Raw genomic sequence first — 20,642 nt, 5'->3', positions numbered from 1 at the left:
GGCAGTAGCGCGTACGGCCAATGATATGCCCTGAGTAAGGCAATTATGCTGCGGAATAAATTAAAAGTGCAACTCTGAGTCTCCTAACTGCAACAGTGTATCTCATGATGAGATTGAAATGCGTGTATTTCTCCAGCTTCGTAGGATTCTAACACCGGCGTCGTACTCGGGGATGGAAACAGTCACGTGGCGACTGGGTATTCAGACAACTCTTAGTATAGGCCAATTGAACGGAAGACAAGCATGGGAAGAAACTCTTGGTGGCCGGAATTAACGCCTTCTGGCGATGCCTGTCGACTGGCCGACCCATATAGGCGACGGGCATGTCGCAGACATGACCTTTCAAAGCTTAGCATCAACCATCCGTTGAAGTCCGTTCGTTTTCTTATTATTTCTATTCTGTTGATGCTTGGTCGCGTGTATATCCAATCATAATGCAACGGAAGAAGCAATGCTTCTTACCATGGACACTCGACAACCGACCTGGAACGAGGACAGTTCGGAACGGAAGATTCACAACGCGAAGCAATGAATTGGTTGAGATCAGAACTACATACTCAATTCGAGTATATGCTGCTACGTAAATTCGATTTTGACTGGAAGCGCAGAAAAATGCACTAGCAAATGTCTAGAAGTCCTGTGTTTTGGACTGAGTAGGAGCTGCTCTGCGGTCAACGCAAGCACCTCGGTAGTACTCACTCCAGGTCGCTTGATGTGCATCAGAGGCACTGGATGAGTCTTATGCCTTTTCTCCTTGTATTGTAGCCACTAGTGTCCTGGAGTGTTTGCTTGCTCTGAATTCCAAGTACCAAATTCCTTGCCATGTGCCCGTATTCAGTCGACCATTGGTGATTGGTATTGTTACACTTGATCCAATCAATGCTGACTTTATGTGTGCCTGCGATCCAAAGTCAGCTTGAGCCTTTCGCGATTATCGCTTGGGTTGATTAGGTACCGGCATGTCATCCTCGCCTTCCGCACTATGCCTGTACAGATTGCCTTTCTTGTCGTACGGCACAATTCGCTCCAGTGCATCTGTCATGTCCTCTCTGACCTCGCTATCCCAGTTCTCGTTCATGCTCAAGGCACACGATGTGTGCTGCACGAACAAGTGCAGGATTCCAACTTTGTAGTTCTTGATCTCCGGCAGCTCCTTAACAACAATGTCCGTGATCAAATATGAGCCACGAGACTTTGAAGGCAACGTGAACGACTTCTGGAACCACGACATGGTCGGAGACGGTGTGGCAGTCGCAGGATTGTTAGGAGAGCAATCTTTGGAGGGAGGCGAGCCCAGCTTCAACTGGTGGAGGGGCAATCTGAGGATGCTGAAGAAAACGCCTGGGAAAAAGCACAGGATAAAAATGAAAAGGAAGATAAGCGTTGTGTTGACTGTAGATGGGTAGCCGTAAACTTGACGTGGCTGCATGTACTGTAAATTTGTTGCTCGTAATGTTCTGATACACATTGAAGAGATTCGGTCGAGTGGGGCACAAAAACAGCTCCGCGCCCCTGCCGACTGATGTCATGATGAGAGTCTGTCACGTGCGCGAGGCTGAGTTCAAGGCTACGAGTGCCTCTTTCTTGGTATTCTTCATAGTCCTCTGATAGAAGCCAGCCAAAACAAAAAACCGATGAGGCAGTTTTGAGTTTTCAGTGTTGCTATGTGGTGACGTAGTATGCCAAGTCCGCATCGGGCTTCAGCTCATGTTGAGTGAAGCCATTCCCCATGAATCGGAATCTATTTGGACTTCTATACCTGATGTCAAAGTCCTCGGGCCTGAGCTCCTGCACCATCTGATGGTATAATAGAGCACTTCCAGCAAAGGTTGCTGTAACCCTCCCGTCGACGCGATTAGCCTTGTACCACGATCTGCAGGCACCAGTCCATGTGAGCGTCTGGTGTATCTGATCTCCATATCGCACAAACTCGTCAACAACTTCCTGCTTCGGTGCAATCGACGCGATATCCTCCCTTGCCATCTTCTGCAGCCATTTGATCATCCAGTTGGCACTCCAGCCAAGACTTTGAATCAGGCTGCCATGCCCTACAGTCGCGTTAGGTCCCGTGAAGATGAAGTAGTTGGGCATGTCAGGGCAAGCGAGAGACATGTAGGATTCGGGTTCGTGTTTCCACTTCTCTCCAAGAGAGATTCCATCACGTCCAATGACTGGGAACGGCGGAATCTGTGATACGTCGAACCCCGTCGCGCAAACTATGACGTCCAGCTCGTGCAGTTTTCCGTCTGCTGTTCTTATGCCAGAAGGTTCAATATGTTTAATCTCAGAGTTGGTGAGGGAGACGTTTGATTTCGTGAAAGCTTCTAGATATCCATCACCGGGAGTCACCCGTCTGGCGACATGATTTAGCCTCGTGGATCTGGAGAGAAGGCCGATTGTTAACCTACCGACATCCTAGTTCCCATTTTGGAATCAGCTTCTCGCATAGCTCGGGATCGTGGTTCAGCTTCTCACTCATCTGTTTCACTGCAAACTCTGTGCTAGCCTTGTTCGCTTCGCTTCCCTTTAAGAACATGTTGAACGCCTTGTTGATACCTCCTTGCACAGTCTTTCGATATTTCTTGAGCTCCTCTGGGTCTTGGAATCTTTGCTTGTCCTCTTGCCGATACGCTGGATTGTAGCTCTTGTCGTCGCTGCCGACGAGCTGAGCTGGCGTCATGCGAGAAAACACCCAGGTTGGGCCACGCTGGAAGGAAGTAACCTTTGTTCCAGGGAGCTTCGCCATGGCCGGTAAGATTTGTATTCCAGACGAGCCGTTGCCTATGACTCCAACACGCTTATTCATGTAGTCGAAAGAATGATCCCACCCAGCAGAATGAACTTTATGCCCCTTAAAGTCGTGCAAGCCTGGAATATTAGGCCAGGTCCAGGTGCTCAGAAATCCCCTCGCGGAGATCAACACGTCGGCATGATCAGTTCTCGATTGGTGCCCGTGTGCCAATGATATCTTCCACTGGCTTGTGTCTTCGTTCCACTCTGCCTTCGTGACTCTTGTACTGAACTGTATGTGCTCGTCCAGATTCCACTTTTTCACGGTCGCATGGATGTATTCTAATATTTCAGCGCCGGCTGAGTAGAAATGAGACCAGTTTGGATTTGGGTCAAATGGAAATGCATAGATGGCGGACGGAACGTCACACATAACTCCTGGGTACGTGTTGTCGACCCAGGTTCCTCCGGGGACTTCTTTTTCTTCGTAGATTACGAAGTCTAGTATCTGTTCAATTTCAGATTTGTGCTCGTGCATTAATTTGTGCGCCATAATCAGGCCAGAGAATCCCGCGCCAATAATGGCAATTTTCAAACGTTTCGTCGGCGTGAATGCTGGGACATCGTACAATGGTATTTTAAGGCTTTGCATATACGCTTTCAATTGACTTTCATCAGACGAATCAATAACTCCATTGGTCAGCAAAGGTCCGCTCTGGGTTTTATTGGCCATCTTGAAATATTTCAAGTTTAAGTTTTTGCCTTTAATTCATTGATAGCCCGCGAAATCGCTACAACGATTCTCAAACGTGTTCAAGTTACCCAGTTCTCATAACCGAATTTTGGATCATACTGATGCGGGGTAAAGCACTCTACGGCTTACTGCCCTACCCCTAGATACATTAGCAGCGACTAGATATTAGAAATAATCCTGGGCATAACATTCGCAGTGCTTATCGCCCAAGAGCGTAAGCAATGCTCTTTATAGGCTCGGGAGAAACATGCCTCGCTAAGCATCAACGGTAAAATCTGCGTCACAAGGGTTGTTCGAATTTTCTTTTTGGCAAACATTCCAAACTCCAGAATACAAATTAAATATGTAAAGAGCTTCAGTACAAAAGATCACTTACCGGTCGTAAAGCCTGTTCAATGGCTATGCAGGAAGATTTCCGTTTCGTCGCGATGCACAAATCATACCCCAGAACTCGTTATCAAAGTAACTGCAGCTAAACTTTTGAGCTCTCACCACCGACTCTTGAAACGGCGGATTTCTAAACTGATAGGCTTGACCGCTCCATAGACATACTCCATATTTACTTGCGAAATTTGAGTATGGCATTGCTGAAGTCCATCCGGGCGTTGCTTCTTGTGGATCAGGGGCCTTCGACATTCGCCGGGCATGTCTCTATGCGTTCCACAAACAATAGAATCCAAAGTAATCTTATTAGGCATGCGACGCCACTCTTACTTTCGCCCACTGTGAGCTTCCCTGAGTTCTCCTTTTTTAATTATTATTATTTTTTCTTGCGACCTTGGTTTCGGAAAATTTCTACGCCGGACAACTTGAGTCCAGCCGCAAAACGACGTGTTCAAATATGGTCCAGAACCGGGTTTATAAAGTGACTCACCGACACATCCATAAGGTGGCTATGGATGATCTTCTGTGTGATCTTCCGAGAGAGATTCTTAGACGTCTGGTTCGTCGATGCTTAAGTTTCCAGGGACAGTAATACTTCTTGAATTGGATCCCCGCTACTGTACCATTGCGAAGCGGGGTCACATATTGTTCCACAGAATTGAGTGACAGCGCTTATCCATCTCCATCTGGGCATACAGGCTCAAATTTGCTGCCGTGTCTTTACCAGAGGAACTCTCTGGATCTGATGCGAACTGATTGAGAGTCCAGTGCGTACGCCTGGATGCTTCGACGCTAGGCAGAATGCAGCTGTACGCTTCTAGTAACGTTTCTTAGGCAGCTTTTACGTGGTCCTCGCTCAGTCGCTGCCGTCGTGGCAGTGCTTTTGTAACATGCCCAAATACTGCGACGGCAAGGCGAAGACTGCTTTGGCTTTAGCTACATGTGTGGACTGTGGTTTGCCTCTCTCGCCCAAAAGACTCTGAGGAATGGACATGCTGGCTCCGCACTAATGCGAGTGCCAGACAAAGTCCCACTCGGGCGAAGTGCGCCCAGTTGGCTTGCTTGAAGCACGTTTGGATACCATAATATAGACTGTATGGCACAGTTCAGCTTGGGTCAATGAGAGTGCATATTTCGTGCTGAGCAAAGACGTGAGCACCTGCCGAAATCATTTCTCTCTGCTCCGTGAAACTTTCTAATGTTTGCTTAAAATGATCTAGATATGTTGTCGTACCCTATCATAGCTCTGCCTCCACTTCCAGGACTGATTTCAGAGTTTGCAGCCTTGTTCCCTCTTGTCAAACATTTGAGCAGCCTTCATCGTGATCACCAGATCGTTGGGGAAACCGCCTTGTTATGCAAACTTCACGTAGGTCTGTTTCCGAAGCTGGGGTTTCTGACGGGCCTTTCGAGATATCTCAGCTGTGGTTCGGAGTTCCTCGATAGAGCTAGCTCACGAGGCCTGGCTGGTTCGACTGTGTGGGATGTGAGCTGGGGCAGCGTGTTCCCTTGTGCAAACGGGGGACTTATCGACCTTGTTACTCTTGACGTATTGTCAAAACCAGACATTGTGATGATCGGATGCTGTTCTCAAGAGCGCGGGATAAAACAGTCGAAGTCTGAACGTCCTTGGTACACCGGAAAGTGGATCGTCGAGGGCTTGTCGCGGCTAAAGCAGGAGCCTTTAAAAGGGTGCAAACACTTCAGTCGGCCCCAAGTCTTACACGTGTTGCATTTCACCAGAAAGCAAGTTAATGTCCGTGGCATTAGAGGATGGAGTCGAATGATGGAAATGAGAACTTTCGAAGTGCTCCGAACGATACTAATTGTTTTGATTGCTGGTTTCTTCAGCCTTGTGGGTGCATATGGATGTGCTATTATCCTTGTGAATGGTCTGATTTGCCGGTGGGTATCCAAGACATGCATTGCTAGGCGGCCGGTTGGATATCTCGACAACAACGAGGATCACGATGCTTGGATGCTGCGAGCCATCCATGCGAACTCGACAACCTGGCACCTATACACCGGTGATCGGGGGGTGGTAGACTGGATACTGAACAAAACGATGATCGAGATTCCTGCTACAAAATTCCACTCCATAGCTGCTCGCCTGCTGAAGATGGGAAATGCAAATCAGCTCATGGCCATGGCGTATGTCGCCGCTCATAAAGGTTGGGACGGCGTGTTCTTACTTGCCATCATGGTAGCCGATCTTATTCTCCTGTGGCCTTCGCAAGGCACCCAAGCAGCGAGGAAGTGGCGAAAATCCGAAGGAATAGAAGTGCGGTCAAAGAGTTTTGCGTTTACGGGGCGCACGATCATGATTGGAGCTATTCAAAAATTGAGCGGGTCGAAAAACACCGTATGGATGAACGAGATCCTTGTGCCACATCCCAGGCGAGAAGTTTGGCTATCGAAGCTCATAAACGATGAGGAGGACAACGCGCCGCTAAACGTTGATAGAGCAAACTTGACTGAGCGTGATCTTAAAAAGGTCAACCTTACTGCCGAGCTTTCCAGGGGGGCTGCGACTTGCATTAGTGAACATTTCAGAGAAACGAACTGCTTCAAACTGGAAGTATGATAGAGCATTTGCATTTTGCAGCTGGCTTTACTAAGAGCTAGAGGATAAGAATTGGGGGATAAGCCCAATTACAAATGACCGTACAACCACGGCGATTGAATCACGATTCTTTTTTCGATAAATTTAGGAAGCAGGATTTCCTTGACAAGTTCCAAAACACCATACCATTTCCAGACTTGGGCGATCCATCGATCTTACAACACCAACAACGTAGTTGGGAAGCTTCAGCGGGTAGAAATAGGGTTCTGAAGCACCGCTGTTATTACCGTTTCAAGCTATTAGTAATGCACACCACTTATCTTTTCCCCCTAATGTTGAGGCCGAGTGATGTATGGTTTGCCTGCTAAGCTCTGACCTATTCTTATGCGTCGAATGGATCATCTTTTTAAGTGGCCATACGCTCATCCTGCGAGTGCGAAACTCGTAGATGCACCAAGATCCGTGGATTCCATCTGCTAACATGGTGCCATTGCTTGTTTCTGCTCTTGAACAAGGTAATAATAGCTTGTCATAATCGAAACAAGAATCTGGCCCCGTAAGTGGAAGATTTGGGCCAGAGGATGCCCAACTCAGTCCCAGGCATTGGGAAACTCGTGGAAAATCCGATATGAGGTACTCTAGGATCAGCTTGGAGCTGATACGGCCGTGCCAAAAACTTCTGCTGTCACGTATACCTCATGGCCAACTAGCAAGCCCCAAATGACGATCTCGTCACCTGGTCTGCCTGCATGACGTTGGGACAGTAAATTCGCGGCAATGTCGATTTCAACAAATCCTTTGAGTTCACTAACAACCCAATCCAAACCCTTTATTCTCCAGTGATCTGCGCCAACGTTGCGAGTAAAGAAGGGGCAATATATGCAGGGCTGTAAGGAAGAACACAGCTGCATCAACACGGTGTTTCCTGAGGACTTGTCTGAGAGCATCCTTGAGGGCAATAATCCTGTCGTTCTGACAGAGTAGTTACAGATTTCGGAGGCCATGCAAGGCCTCCAGAAGTGTCCAGACTCTCACATTCCAGTCACAAACAAGCACTGTACCCAGTAGAAGGTCTAAGGCGTCTACGCTGCCATCTCCTATGTCAATTGACATGATGTCCCTATCGCATATAAGGACTATGCTGCTTCCAGAGAATATTCTGTTGATGTTAGATATCGCTTCTCTCCGTAGCATGTGGTTGCTGGGGATACAGGGCGTGTCCATCCAATATGAGTCACAATGATGAGATTTTGCAATCATCGAATAACGTTTGTGTAAGCACCTGTTAAATCCGGAGCACTCCAGTGTTGCGTCGTTTTCAGGCCCACCGCCCTGACCGTGACTCTAGCCATGGGACACGGCCATAGTTCGCGTGGATGTTTCACAGTACCTCAATGTTCCATCAAGCGAGTTCTCTATTGAAGCAGCAGCGTCACCTCCTATACTTTTCCACGATGTATCATCCCAATATAAGCTTTGACAGAGGCCATCGCAGCTTTCTGTGTGAAATGACTGATTAACCATGGTCGCACCAGATAGCCTTAGGCAACTTCCCGGCCGTTTATTGTCGCAGCTTGTGCGTGGACCAGATGATCGCGCAGTGCATCGAGGTTCCATACCGTCGACTTTTTCGCTGAAACGTTCAAATATTCTTCAGAAGTCTTGTCCGATCGCGTACCTGCTCGACTGTAGAGATCGAAGAGGCCATGCATGTCGTTGTGTTCAGATGCTCTGGCTTGGTGCCTCATGGCGACAGCTGATGCCTTAGGAGAAGTTGCTCTGTAGATGCCTTGATGCCCTGATGCCTGCGACAGGCTGGAAAGCGGGCCAGACTCGCGTGTTGCCTTGTGAACAAGGCACCAGATCACGGGACTCCGCCAAGAACAGCCCCATTTTTTTTCCAAACTTTCCTAGTCCGGCTAGACAGTTTCCTTATACGGACTAGCGAGAGCTTTCCAGTAGTCTGCGACTCCCCAGTTGTTGCGCCCTCGAGGCCAAAACGCGCCTTTTGCAGGTCGAACTCGAGCGACAGTATCAGAGCCTCACTTTATTCTCTCCACCAGCACCTGCGCATCCTGCATCGCCGATCCCGTCGCCGCTCTTTTCGAATGATCGCGGCCTTCTTCAGCCGCTGCGCTTACGACACAACTTGTTCGCGACATTTTTAATTTGATCGAGCAGTGCTTGCTCTCGATCCTCTTCCTCTTCATATCCAGCGCACTTCTCGAGCGAGCGTGTGAACCCTCGAAGGATGTACCGTCGCGCACACCTTGCCTTGAGCGCATAGAACCTTTCTTTTCGGATCCAAGGCTTCGCGGTGGCCTAGATCGCAAACAATCACCGCAAACATGGCGGAAGCTTCAGCTCAGCTGGAAAGTTTCCTGGAGAGGCTCAGCGAATCCAACACTGGTATGCTGGACTCTACGGCTACGCGCAGGGCACGAACGAGCAAGCACTAACGGTGCGCCAGATCTCAGGTCAAAGTTGATTGCGGCCACTGAGCTGAGGGACCAGATCGACGTCTGGTGCTCAGGAAACACGTACAGCTACTTCTTACAGAAGTTCGTGCCCGTCCTGTTGAAGCTGCTCGATGGCCCGCCAGTCTTCATCAGCACATCGCCGGAGCAGGTATGTCGGCTCGTGCATGCGCCACCTATACGACATCATTGACATGTTGCGCAGAAACTGCGCAATTCTGTGCTCGAGATCATCCACCGCCTGCCCATGAGCCCGCAGAAAGAGCTGGAGCCCTACGCGCCTCAGATCGTGGACAAGCTCATGAGCCTGATCAATATCGAAAACGAAGACAACGATATCGTCATAGTCAAGACCATCATGGATTTTTTTAGGCATCAGGCATCGGTGGTCAAGGATCGTGTTCAGCCCTTCCTCGAGCTCATTCAAGAGATGTTCCAGACCATGGAGCAGACCGTCAAGGACACGTTCGACAATCCCGCGTCGAGCGCATCGGCCGTGCCTTCGACGCCAGCTAGCCACACGCAGTACTCGCAGTCTCCGAGACCAGGCTCTCCCGTGTCGACCGTGTCCAGCGAACTGACCACAGATGCGCAGACAACACGTCAGCTGCAGAAAGGCATGCAGTCCTTCAAAGTCTTGTCAGAGTGTCCTATTATTGTCGTATCCATCTTTCAATCCAACCGCGACGTTGTCAGCAAGAACGTTCGAGCGTTCGTTCCGCTAATCAAGAACGTGTTGCTGCTGCAAGCCAAGCCGCAAGAGAAGGCACGCGCAGAGGCAAAGGCACGGGGCGATATATTCGTGGGAGTTAGCAAGGAAATCAAAAATAGGGCCGCGTTTGGCGACTTTATCCTCATGCAGGTCAAGACCATGAGCTTTCTGGCATATCTGCTCCGAGTCTACGCACAGCAGCTTTCCGACTTTCTGCCCTCGTTGCCGGATATTGTCATTCGAATGTTGCAGGATTGCCCGCGGGAGAAGTCTGGAGCAAGAAAGGAGCTGCTGGTCGCCATTCGGCACATCATCAATTTCAACTTCCGCAAGATCTTTCTCAAGAAGATTGATGAGCTGCTGGACGAACGGACTCTGATCGGCGACGGCTTAACCGTGTACGAGACGATGCGACCGCTGGCATACAGCATGCTTGCCGATTTAATACATCATCTTCGTGACTCGCTGAGCAAAGAGCAGATAAGAAAGACGATAGAGGTCTACACCAAGAATTTACACGATGATTTCCCTGGGACGAGCTTCCAGACAATGAGCGCGAAATTGCTAATGAACATGGCCGAGTGCATTGCCAAGTTGGAACCGAAGGAAGACGCAAGGCATTTCCTCATGATGCTATTGAATGCTATAGGTGACAAATTTGCCGCCATGAACTTTCAATTTGAGAATACAGTCAAGGTTTCAGAGCATTGGCATGCCCCTAGCATCGAGCAGACACCAGAAAACTACATGCTAGACCCAAGTTCGCCCCCGGACTGGGACGAGATCGACATTTTCAGCGCAGCACCAATCCGGACGAATAACCCTCGAGACAGGAGCTCAAACCCGGTAGAGGACAACAAATTTTTGTTTCGCAATCTGATTCAGGGCCTCAAGAACATCTTCTACATGTTACGGTCAACGAATCCTCCGAACCCTGTAGAGGACACGAATCCAGAACAGTCCATCTATCCCGCAAATTGGAAAGACATGTCTCATGGATATAGTGCTGAGGAGATTCAGGTGTTTATCAAGCTCTTCCGAGAAGGATGTCATGCATTCAGGTATCACGGTGTCGGTAAGCCGCAGCAGGACAGCCAGAATCTCACCACAGCCGAGCTTTTAGCTACGCAACACATGATGGCCGGCGGCAAGGAGGAAAAAGACCTGCTCGAGGCTTTTGCAACAGTATTCCACAACATTGATCCGGCTGCATTTCACGAGATATTTACAAGTGAAATACCTCACCTGTACGAGATGTGCTTCGAGCATAGCCCTCTTCTTCACATCGCGCAGTTTCTCCTTGCAAGCGAAACGACGAGTCCTGCGTTCTGTGGTATGCTCCTGCAGTTCTTGATGACCAAGATCGACGAAGTCGGTACCGCAGATGTCAAGAAAGCTTCAATCCTCCTGCGTTTGTTCAAGCTTTCGTTCATGGCCGTGACGCTTTTCGCGGCCACCAACGAAAGCGTTCTACTACCCCACGTGACCAAGATTGCGACCAAAGCCATCCAGCTCAGCACAACTGCAGAAGAACCGATGAATTACTTCTTGTTGCTTCGAAGTCTTTTCAGAAGCATCGGTGGCGGGCGTTTCGAACATCTTTACAAAGACTTGCTGCCGCTCCTGGAGATGTTGTTGGAAGTTCTGAATAATCTCTTAGAGTCTGCTCGAAAGCCGGCTGAGCGGGATCTTTTTGTGGAACTAATACTTACAGTGCCAGCAAGACTGAGTAATCTGTTGCCACACCTGAGCTACCTCATGCGACCCCTTGTCGTAGCTCTGAGCGCTGGCCCTGAGCTTGTTGGCCAGGGCTTGCGGACGCTGGAGTTGTGCGTGGACAATTTGACAGCCGATTACATCGACCCCATAATGGCCCCCGTCATCGATCAGTTGATGGCAGGTCTATGGAATCATCTTCGTCCTGCTCCCTATAGTCATTTCCACGCACATAGCACGGTGCGTATTTTGGGCAAACTGGGTGGACGCAATCGAAAGTTTTTGAATGGCCTACCGCCATTGGAGTACAAGCCCTATTCGGATGACTCACCGAGTTTTGACATACGGCTAATAGGCACAAGCAAGGACCGCGCGTTCCCTGTGGACACTGGTATAAATGTTGCGATCACAAAGTTACAGGAGACGCCGAAGAAGCAGACGGACAAGAACTCTGACGGTTTTCACAAGCGAAAGGCATTCGATTTTGTGCATGCTCAGATCAAGCTTCGCATTGGTCTAGAACAGCTCCCTGACGACTTTGCGCGTCTCGTTCGGCTTCAGGCAAACGATTGGATCGAAAACAAATTCGACCAGGGTGAAGATTTGCTCTCATTCTCGGAGCGAAGTAAATCAGCCACGAAACGGGATGTGCAGCAAGAAACGTTGAAGAAGCTACTCAAAGCGGTCATGTTCTCTCATTGCATACCCTCACTCGTGGACGACGCAAGCGCTCTGATGCAAAATCTCTGCAAACATTTTGCATTGCTTGATGTAGCGAAGAATCTAGCCCAGGTGAAGCATGACCGAAAGCCGTTTGACGTCAAATCAGGCGAAGGCCCTTTGTTTGTGGAGCCTAGAGTGCTAGCGGAGGCGATTGCAGAATGTCTGTCCAGCGACGATGCCCCGGAGCGGGAGGCGGCTGAGAAGGCTCTTTTGACAGTGAGAGACACCTTAGTAACGATCTTTGGGGCCAAGGAGCGCATTGATCGCGCTCCTTTCTTCAGCGCAATGAGCAGGATATTCAGCCACAAGTGCCACCAGGAGGAGTGGTATGTCAAGGCTGGTGGTACCACGGGCATCAAAATCCTGTGCACAAAAGTCGGCCTCAGCGACGCTTGGATGCTCAGCCGTCATTTGGAACTTGCGAGAGCGCTCATGTATGTGCTCAAGGACATGCCGACGGACATCGCTGCCAAAATTAGGGTCGAAGCTGAAGACATCCTCCTCCAATTGGTGAGACGTTGTGCGAAAATGATGCCAAAAGACGAGCTGGAGAAGCCGAACTCTCGACTCATGGCCTTGTGCAAATTTACTGTGCACGAGCTCGCACATTCGAGTCCTCACGTGCGTGCCGCAGCACAGAAGATATTCGCAATAATTGCAGAGAGTATCGGCGTGGAAGTACACGAGGTTCTTGCTCCGGTAAAAGACATGCTCCTCCAGCCGATCTTGATCAAGCCGCTTCGTGCGTTACCGTTCGGTATACAGATCGGCTACATCGACGCGATCAACTTCTGCCTGCAGATGCCCAAGACTATGGTTACCTTCGATGAACCTCTGACAAGATTGCTTATGGAATGTCTTGCTCTCGCCGACGCGGATGATGATACACTTACTACCAAGCCGTTAGAGCACCGCAACGCAGAGAATATTGTCCAGCTTAGGGTCGGCTGCATCAAATTGCTGTCTACGGCACAACCCAGCCCCGAATTCAATGCTGCAAGTCCAAGTCAAAGCCGCCAACGCATCATCGCGGTTTTTTTCAAGCTGCTTTATTCTCGGTCGCCAGCTGTGGTCGAGGCAGCGAATGCGGGACTCAAGGGTGTGTTGGCGAACCAAGCGAAACTCCCCAAGGACCTCCTACAATCCGGACTGAGACCAATCCTCATGAATCTGCAAGAGCCTCGCAAACTGACCGTCGAGGGGCTTGAAGGACTTGCGAGGCTGCTGAAGCTGTTGACCAATTATTTCAAGGTTGAGATCGGCTCGCGTCTGCTCGAGCACTCGAAGACTATTGCGGATGCAGCCCTCGTGCATAAAGTGAGCTTCGGGCTCGTGGAACAAAACAAAGCTATGCGGGTGATCAGGGCGATTCTGGATATATTCCACTTGCTCCCGCCGGCAGCAGTCAACTTTCTTGCTCAGCTTGTCGAGAAGGTCGTAGAGCTTGAACAGCAGCTGCGACGCACGCAGTCAAGTCCGTTTAGAGAACCCCTAATTCGGTACTTGAATCTGTTCTCGAAAGAGGCATGGCAGTATTTTGCTCCGAAGATGAAGGATTTGACATACGGACGCTTTTTCGCACAATTGTTGTGCGAAGAAGATGCACGACCAATGCGCGACGCCGTCGTAGCTGACTTGGAGGGTTTTGTGAAGAGTTTCGAACTGGAATCTGGCGAAGAGAAGGAGAAGACTCAAGCGAAGATTGACGCTGTCCATGTCGCTTGGGCTCTTTGCAAGGATCCAAATACCAAGTCTTTTATCGTCACCAGTGAGAGTACACGGAAAGCGCTTGTCGAGGCAGCCAAAGACGTGGAAAAACAGCTCCGCGACAATACCATCAACGGAAGTTTGCGGCTTGCTGCAGAACAAACAGGCGATCAGGCCATGGATATACTGGTCTGTTTTATGGAGCAGGAACCACAAAACGTCGATTTCTTCTTTGATGTCGTCGAATGCGTAACCAGCGGCGCACTCAAAAACACGCCTGCGATGCTCCATTTCATTTATACGCACATGATATCCGTGGAAGACAACGGGTTCAAAAAGAGCTTGATCGTCAAGTGCATCGAATTCTACGCGTCAAAGAACTCGTCTCAAGGAGCGAAGACATTCTTGTTCCATAATGTGGTTAACCCCATCCTAGCCATGGACACGATGCGCAACTGGAACGTAATCTCTGCACCAGATGCTAAAGGAACCGACTTAGTCGATCGGGGTCTTGTGGAATTGCTTCAACGTACCCTGTGGCAGCCGCAGGCATTCATTGATCCGCTCGAAGACACTGGCCAGGCTGGCATTGACCATGCACGAATGGAGTTCCTACAGCTCACTGCCACCTTGCTCAAGTACCATAAAGAGTTGCTGCAGGATGCGCGAAAAGTAATCATCAAGTTCTGTTGGAACTGGATTAAGCTTGAGGACATCGTCAATCGCAATGCTGCTTACGTCGTCATATCGTACTTTATTGCACTGTACGACACGCCAAGTAAAATCGTTGTGAGCGTGTATCAGACGCTACTCAAGGCCCATCAGAATGAAGGCAAACCGCTCATCACCCAAGCCTTGGAGCTACTTGCACCAGTGCTCCGACAAAGAATTGGGAACAACGACAAGCAGCGATTCCCATTTTGGGCGCGTCTACCTAAGAAAATTTTGGCCGAGGACGCGGGCAATTTGCAACAATCCATAGCGATTTTCAACTTCTTCATCCGCCATGAGGAGCTTTTCTACGAGGCGAGGGAGATGCTGACACCTATGATCATTCCTCAGCTGCAGAAGATTGCGCAGCCTCCAGTGACAAGCAACGAATACAAGAAAATCGCCATCAACCTCATGGATATGATATGGAAGTGGGAGTCCCGATCACACAGGGAGTTTTTGGCATCGCCGTCTGCGTCCCCTCAAAGCCAGAAACGCAAAGCTGATGGGACAGTTGTTCCAGCCTCACCCTCAAAGACGAGGACATTCGCTGCTACGCCGGGGCACAGATCGATGATGATCAAATACCTTGTCTCATTCATCGCATACCTGCCAGATCCGTATCCATGCTTGTCCGAGAGAACGAAAGAAGCCCTTAAGAACAAGAATCATGGTTCGCAGTCGCCAGAAACATGCCGCAAGGCAGTTCAGCTTCTTCGGGACCTACTTCAACCGCAGTTTTGGGCTGATCTAGATATTGATCCATTATTCTCGAAGATCCTTGAGCCTATCTTGACCGGTGAACAGGGCGATACGAAGCCGGAAATGTGGATAACGCGGATCATAAATACCCTTGAGATTCTGAGAGTGTTTATCAATGTGAAACCTGACTCGTGGGTTTTAGAGCGACTGCCTGTAATACAGAAGCTGCTTGAGAAGCCTCTGCGAATGGATGATGTCCAGATACAGGATTGTTTGCATGCGCAAGAAGCGGAACAGCATGATCTCATTATGGTACCGTTGTTCAGACGTATCTTGGACGTGATGCCTGCGCCTGTGAGCAGCAGCGTTGCTGGAGAGGACGAAGCCATGGAGGATTCCTCTGTTTCAGAATTCTTTGCTCTGACGAAGCAAATTCTGGAGAAGGCGTTCAGCGACAACCAACTCAACTGTGCGGTGAATCTGCTTTGGTCCATCTGCCAGCGTCGGCCGGGAGAAGTCGATTCGCATATCGGTTCGTTAATGAAGGCATTCAATCTTAGGTTGGTCAAGGATCTCGTGCCAAACCCGCCCGGTCAGCAACCCACAACGCCTTATCCGGGACAGCACGGACAGCAAGCTTCGAGTCAGCAGCTTGATCCAGTCGAATTGGCGATTTCAACCGGTTTGGTATTAAAAACGATTGATATACTTGCAGCTCGCATTGAAGTACTAGGAGAGCAGCGGCGACCTTTCCTTAGTGCTTTGGCGACGCTTGTGGAAAGAAGTCAGAACAAGGACGTGTGCATGAAAGTCCTCGATCTCACGGAGCAGTGGATATTCCACAGCGATGGCGTTCCGACGCTGAAGGAGAAGGTCGCTGTGCTATCGAAAATGTTCGTTTTTGAGAACAGATCCGACACAAAACTTCTGGCACGATTCTTTGAGTTGGTTATTCGAGTATATGAAGACCCCAAAGTGACGCGCACAGAGCTCACAGTGCGTCTGGAAAATGCGTTCCTTATTGGAACGAGGGCGTTGGACGTGGACATGCGAAATCGCTTTTTGACGATCTTTGACAAGCACATTAGCAGAAGCCCGAATTCGAGGTTGGACTACCTGCTCTGCGCGCAAGATTGGGCGTGGCTGGCGGACAGTTTTTGGATCGCCCAGATCAACCATCTGCTCGTTGGTTCCATCGAGATGGAGAAGCCAATCACCTTGCACAAGGAGGACTTCAAGACGGCGCCGCTCACCGTCCTTTATGGTACCTACGCGAAAGACAGCAGACTCGGCGACGTAATGGTGGATGACAAATTGGAAAACCTTCTCAGCGAGCACAAACGCTTCTCTGCAGAGCTTGCTGACGTGCGCAGCAAAGACGTCATCGAGCCCCTAACTCAACTTCAACATACGGACAAAGAGCTTGCGAAGCAGATCTGGGTCAGCCTTTTCCCAATCTTCTGGGCTGCGCTTCCAAAGGAGGACAAGCCCGAATTTGAGCAGCATCTTACCTCACTGCTCAGCAAGGACTTTCACAACCGTCAGATCGACTCCAGACCGAATTGTGTCCAAGCATTGCTGGAGGGCATTGTCCGTGTTGGTGCAGGTGGCTCGGGGCCGAAAATCAAGATCCCGCCGCATGTGGTAAAGTGGCTGGCTAAGACGTACAACTGTTGGTATGTTGCTGCGCACTATCTCGAAGAGTCCGCAAACAATCCTTTGGTCGATACACCACTTGTCCGAGAATCGACACTAGATGCACTTGTCGAGCTCTATGCCGCTCTGGAAGAGACGGATCTGTTCTACGGCACCTGGAGAAGAAGATGTCAGTTTGTTGAGACCAATGCCGCGTTGAGCTACGAGCAGATTGGGGTCTGGGATCAGGCACAGCGACTCTACGAACAAGCACAGATAAAGGCTCGTGTTGGATCTCTTCCATTTAGTCAAGGCGAATACATGCTTTGGGAAGACCATTGGGTTATCTGCGCCCAGAAATTGCAACAGTGGGATATTCTCGCCGACTTTGCGAAACACGAAAACTTCAACGACCTCTATCTCGAAGCAACGTGGCGCGACTACGAAAGCTGGCAGAATCCTAGCAACACGGACAAGAGAGAACAGCTCGAGTCCGTCATCAAGGGGGTTGCTGATGCCCCAACGCCAAGGCGCTTGTTTTTCCAGGCTTTCATGTCCTTGCTCAAGGTCCATGCGAAGGCAGAGACTCCGGCAGACTTCCAGCGAGTGTGCGACGAAGCCATCCAAACAAGCATTCGAAAGTGGCACCAGCTACCGAAGAATATCACAAATGCTCACATACCACTTTTGCAGAGCTTCCAACACCTGGTCGAGCTGTACGATGCGCTAACCATCTCAAACAGTCTCCAGCAAACGAACGCAGGCAACCTGGACCAGAAGTCTCAAGATCTCAAGATCCATCTCAGCACGTGGAGAGATCGTCTGCCAAACTTCTGGGACGACATCAATGCTTGGCAGGATCTCGTCACTTGGCGACAGCACATCTTCTATATGATCAATAACGTCTATCTCGGCCTCATCCCGCCAACGCCAGCTAATGCCACGAACAATTCATATGCCTACCGAGGTTATCATGAAACCGCTTGGATCATCAATCGCTTTGCACACGTGGCCCGTCAACACAACTTACCCGATGTTTGCATATCTCAACTTGGCAAAATCTACACGTTGCCCAATATTGAAATCCAGGAAGCGTTTCTCAAGCTTCGCGAGCAGGCGAAATGTCACTACGCGAACAAAAACGAACTCAACAACGGTCTTGACGTCATTAACAATACCAATCTCCACTACTTTGGCCAGCAACAAAAGGCTGAGTTCTACACGTTGAAGGGCATGTTCTTGAACAAGCTCGGCAACAAGCAGGAAGCCAATGAGGCGTTTGGCTCTGCTTTGTACTTCGACATCAAGCTCGCAAAGGCTTGGGCAGAATGGGGTCACTACAATGATCAGCTCTTCAAAGAAGACCCTAAGAATCTCGAGAAAGCAAGCAGTGCAATCAGCTGCTATCTTGAGGCGGCGAGCCTGTACAAGAATCACAAGAGTAGAAAATTACTCGGCAGAATCCTTTGGCTGCTCAGTCTGGACAACAGTGATCGTGTGTTGGCGAAGGCCTTCGAAGAGTTCAAGGGTGACACTCCCGTGTGGTACTGGATCACGTACATTCCACAGTTACTGGCAGATCTGAGCAGGCCAGAGGCGCCTATCGCGAGGCAAATACTGGGCAAGCTCGCTAAAGCGTACCCGCAGGCGCTGTTCTTCCAGCTGAGGACTAGTCGCGAAGACATGCACACGATTAGGAAGCAGCAGGAAGCCAAAGAGGCGAGAGAGAAACAATTGAAAGAGCAGCAGACGAAGAAGAAGGAAGCAGAAGAAGGCAAAAAGGAAGACGGCACACCGAAACAAGGATCGCCTGCTTCACGGCCCGGCACCGCCGACGGGCAGCCAAATGGTACGGCAACGACGAATGGAGAAACAAAGACAGAGCCGCAGCCGAATGGAGCACCGAAGGCCGAAGGTTCCGCAGAGCAGGCCAACGAAGCTAATAGGGCACCAGAGCCTGAGAAGCCGAAGAAACCCTGGGAGTACATGGACGAGGTCCTAGCCGCGCTTAAAACCGCATTCCCACTCCTCGCTCTCAGCATGGAATTCATGGTTGACCAGATCAACAAACACTTCAAGTGTCACCCGGATGAAGACGCGCACCGGCTGATCGTCGCGCTTCTCAACGACGGCTTGTCTTACGTCGGTCGACAGCCGAACACGTATGCGCAAGATATAAAGTTGCCACAGTCAACCGAAGCCAACATAACCAGGTTTGCGGAGTCAGTCTGTCCTCCGCATATCAGAAAGTCTTTTGAGGCCGACTTTGTCAAGAACAAGCCAACTATGTACGAATATATTCAACGTCTCAAAAAATGGCGGAATCGGTTTGAGGAGCGTCTTGATCGGCGAACATCGCCGGTTGCATTGGAATCATTCAGTCCGCACCTGAGCGAGTTCCGATTCCAAAAGTTCGATGACGTCGAAGTTCCCGGTCAGTACCTACAGCACAAGGACAAGAATCAAGATTTCGTCCGTATAGAGCGGTTCATCACCGATGTAGACCTAGTGCGTGGTACACAGGTGTGCTACAGAAGGCTGAAGATTCGTGGGCATGACGGTTCGCTGCATCCTTTCCAGGTTCAACATCCCGCTGGTCGCTACTGCAGACGAGAAGAGAGAATATTGCAGCTGTTTAGAATTTTCAACGAGGTCTTGTTAAAGCGAAAGGAGTCAAGGAGGCGCAATCTCCAATTCAACCTTCCTGCCATGGTACCCTTAAGTCCAAATGTGAGGATGATCGAGGACGATGTGAGCTACATCAATCTTCAGGGAGTCTATGAAGATTATTGTCGGAAGAACGGTGTTGACAAAGATGAGCCCGTTCTCTACACCATCGAGAAGTTGAGGCAGCTTTCACCGGTGAGTAGGACGAGGTCCTGAACGAATTCAGAGCTAATGCGGCCGTAGAAATCACTCGAGCAAGCAAACGCTATTCGCTTCGAAACCTTCATCGCAGTGCAGGAAAAGTATGCTCCCAACACGGTGGCTCTCGATTACTTTAGTCAGACTTATCCGTCGTACTCGGATTTCTGGCTCTTCCGTCGCGCATTTTCGTACCAATTTGCGGCCTTGACCTTCATGACTTACATGATGTGTATGTCGCAGCGTTATCCTCACAAGCTCTCAATTTCCCGTGGAAGTGGCAAGGTCTGGGGCTCGGAACTTGTACCCTCTATGGCCGCCCAGCGGCCAATTTTCAACAACCCCGAAGTCGTTCCATTCCGCTTCACGCCAAACCTTCAAGCCCTCATGGGCCCAATCACAACAGAAGGCATATTCGCCCCTGCTCTCATGACTTTAGCAAGGTGCCTTACCGAGCGAGAAGGTGAGCTTGAGATGCAGCTCAGTGTGTTTGTTAGAGACGAGGTAACATTCTGGTTCACGCAAAGCCACAAAGGTGCCGCGGCCGCGGACAGTGTGCTTAGAGAAGCTGTCATGCACAACTCGGATCTTCTATGCAAGAAAGTCAGAAGTCTGGCTGACGCACCCAAGGCCACGAATTTGCCTTGCAATCAGACCGTTGTAGATCGCGTGGGGGATGCGGTCGATCCGCGTAAACTGTGCCAAACCGAACCTCTGTGGATGAGTTGGCTATAAAAGGGTTTTTTTTTCTTCTCCGTGTAATTTGTTGTAAAGTTTCTATATTCCCAAAAGCATTTAGCAAGGCGTCGTGTGTAGGATGAATTTGATGGTGGATTAAACATTACCAGTGCTCGTAGCGTTTATGTCTGAACTTGAACGTTTGTAAGAGTGGAAAAATCAGCACGACTGTTGTCGACATCTATAAACCTATCCCTGTTGCTCTGTGATTGTGGCTCCCATTCC

The 20,642-nt window shown here is 49.8% G+C and overlaps 4 protein-coding genes across 4 annotated transcripts; 2 read left to right on the top strand and 2 right to left on the bottom strand.

Annotated features, from left to right (window-relative positions):
- Window positions 1-403: 403 nt before the first annotated feature.
- On the bottom strand, window positions 404-1,480 carry PV09_07039 (secondary thiamine-phosphate synthase enzyme). The gene is made up of 2 exons (XM_016360755.1): window positions 956-1,480; window positions 404-898 (listed from the first exon to the last, which is right to left on the bottom strand). Exons 1-2 carry the CDS (start codon window positions 1,466-1,468, stop codon window positions 740-742), a joined length of 672 nt encoding a protein of 223 aa, XP_016211432.1. The 5' UTR covers window positions 1,469-1,480; the 3' UTR covers window positions 404-739.
- A 3,610-nt stretch (window positions 1,481-5,090) lies between these two features.
- On the top strand, window positions 5,091-6,452 carry PV09_07038 (uncharacterized protein; the record flags this gene model as incomplete). Its single annotated transcript, XM_016360754.1, has 1 exon — window positions 5,091-6,452. One exon carries the CDS (start codon window positions 5,091-5,093, stop codon window positions 6,450-6,452), a length of 1,362 nt encoding a protein of 453 aa, XP_016211431.1.
- Window positions 6,453-7,860: 1,408 nt separating this feature from the next.
- PV09_07037 (uncharacterized protein) lies at window positions 7,861-8,593 on the bottom strand (the record flags this gene model as incomplete). The annotated part of the gene is made up of 2 exons (XM_016360753.1): window positions 7,861-8,246; window positions 8,478-8,593. 2 exons carry the CDS (start codon window positions 8,591-8,593, stop codon window positions 7,973-7,975), a joined length of 390 nt encoding a protein of 129 aa, XP_016211430.1. The 3' UTR covers window positions 7,861-7,972.
- A 186-nt stretch (window positions 8,594-8,779) lies between these two features.
- On the top strand, window positions 8,780-20,586 carry PV09_07036 (uncharacterized protein; the record flags this gene model as incomplete). Its single annotated transcript, XM_016360752.1, has 4 exons — window positions 8,780-8,840; window positions 8,902-9,059; window positions 9,114-19,676; window positions 19,725-20,586. The coding sequence occupies 4 exons, from the start codon at window positions 8,780-8,782 to the stop codon at window positions 20,412-20,414; spliced, it is 11,472 nt and encodes a 3,823-aa protein (XP_016211429.1). The 3' UTR covers window positions 20,415-20,586.
- Between the last annotated feature and the right edge of the window lie 56 nt (window positions 20,587-20,642).

Source organism: Verruconis gallopava (assembly GCF_000836295.1).
Source record: "Verruconis gallopava strain CBS 43764 unplaced genomic scaffold supercont1.26, whole genome shotgun sequence".
Taxonomy (NCBI): Eukaryota; Fungi; Ascomycota; class Dothideomycetes; order Venturiales; family Sympoventuriaceae; genus Verruconis; species Verruconis gallopava.
Note: the sequence above shows the minus strand (reverse complement) of the source record. Positions and strands in the feature narration are given on the sequence as shown.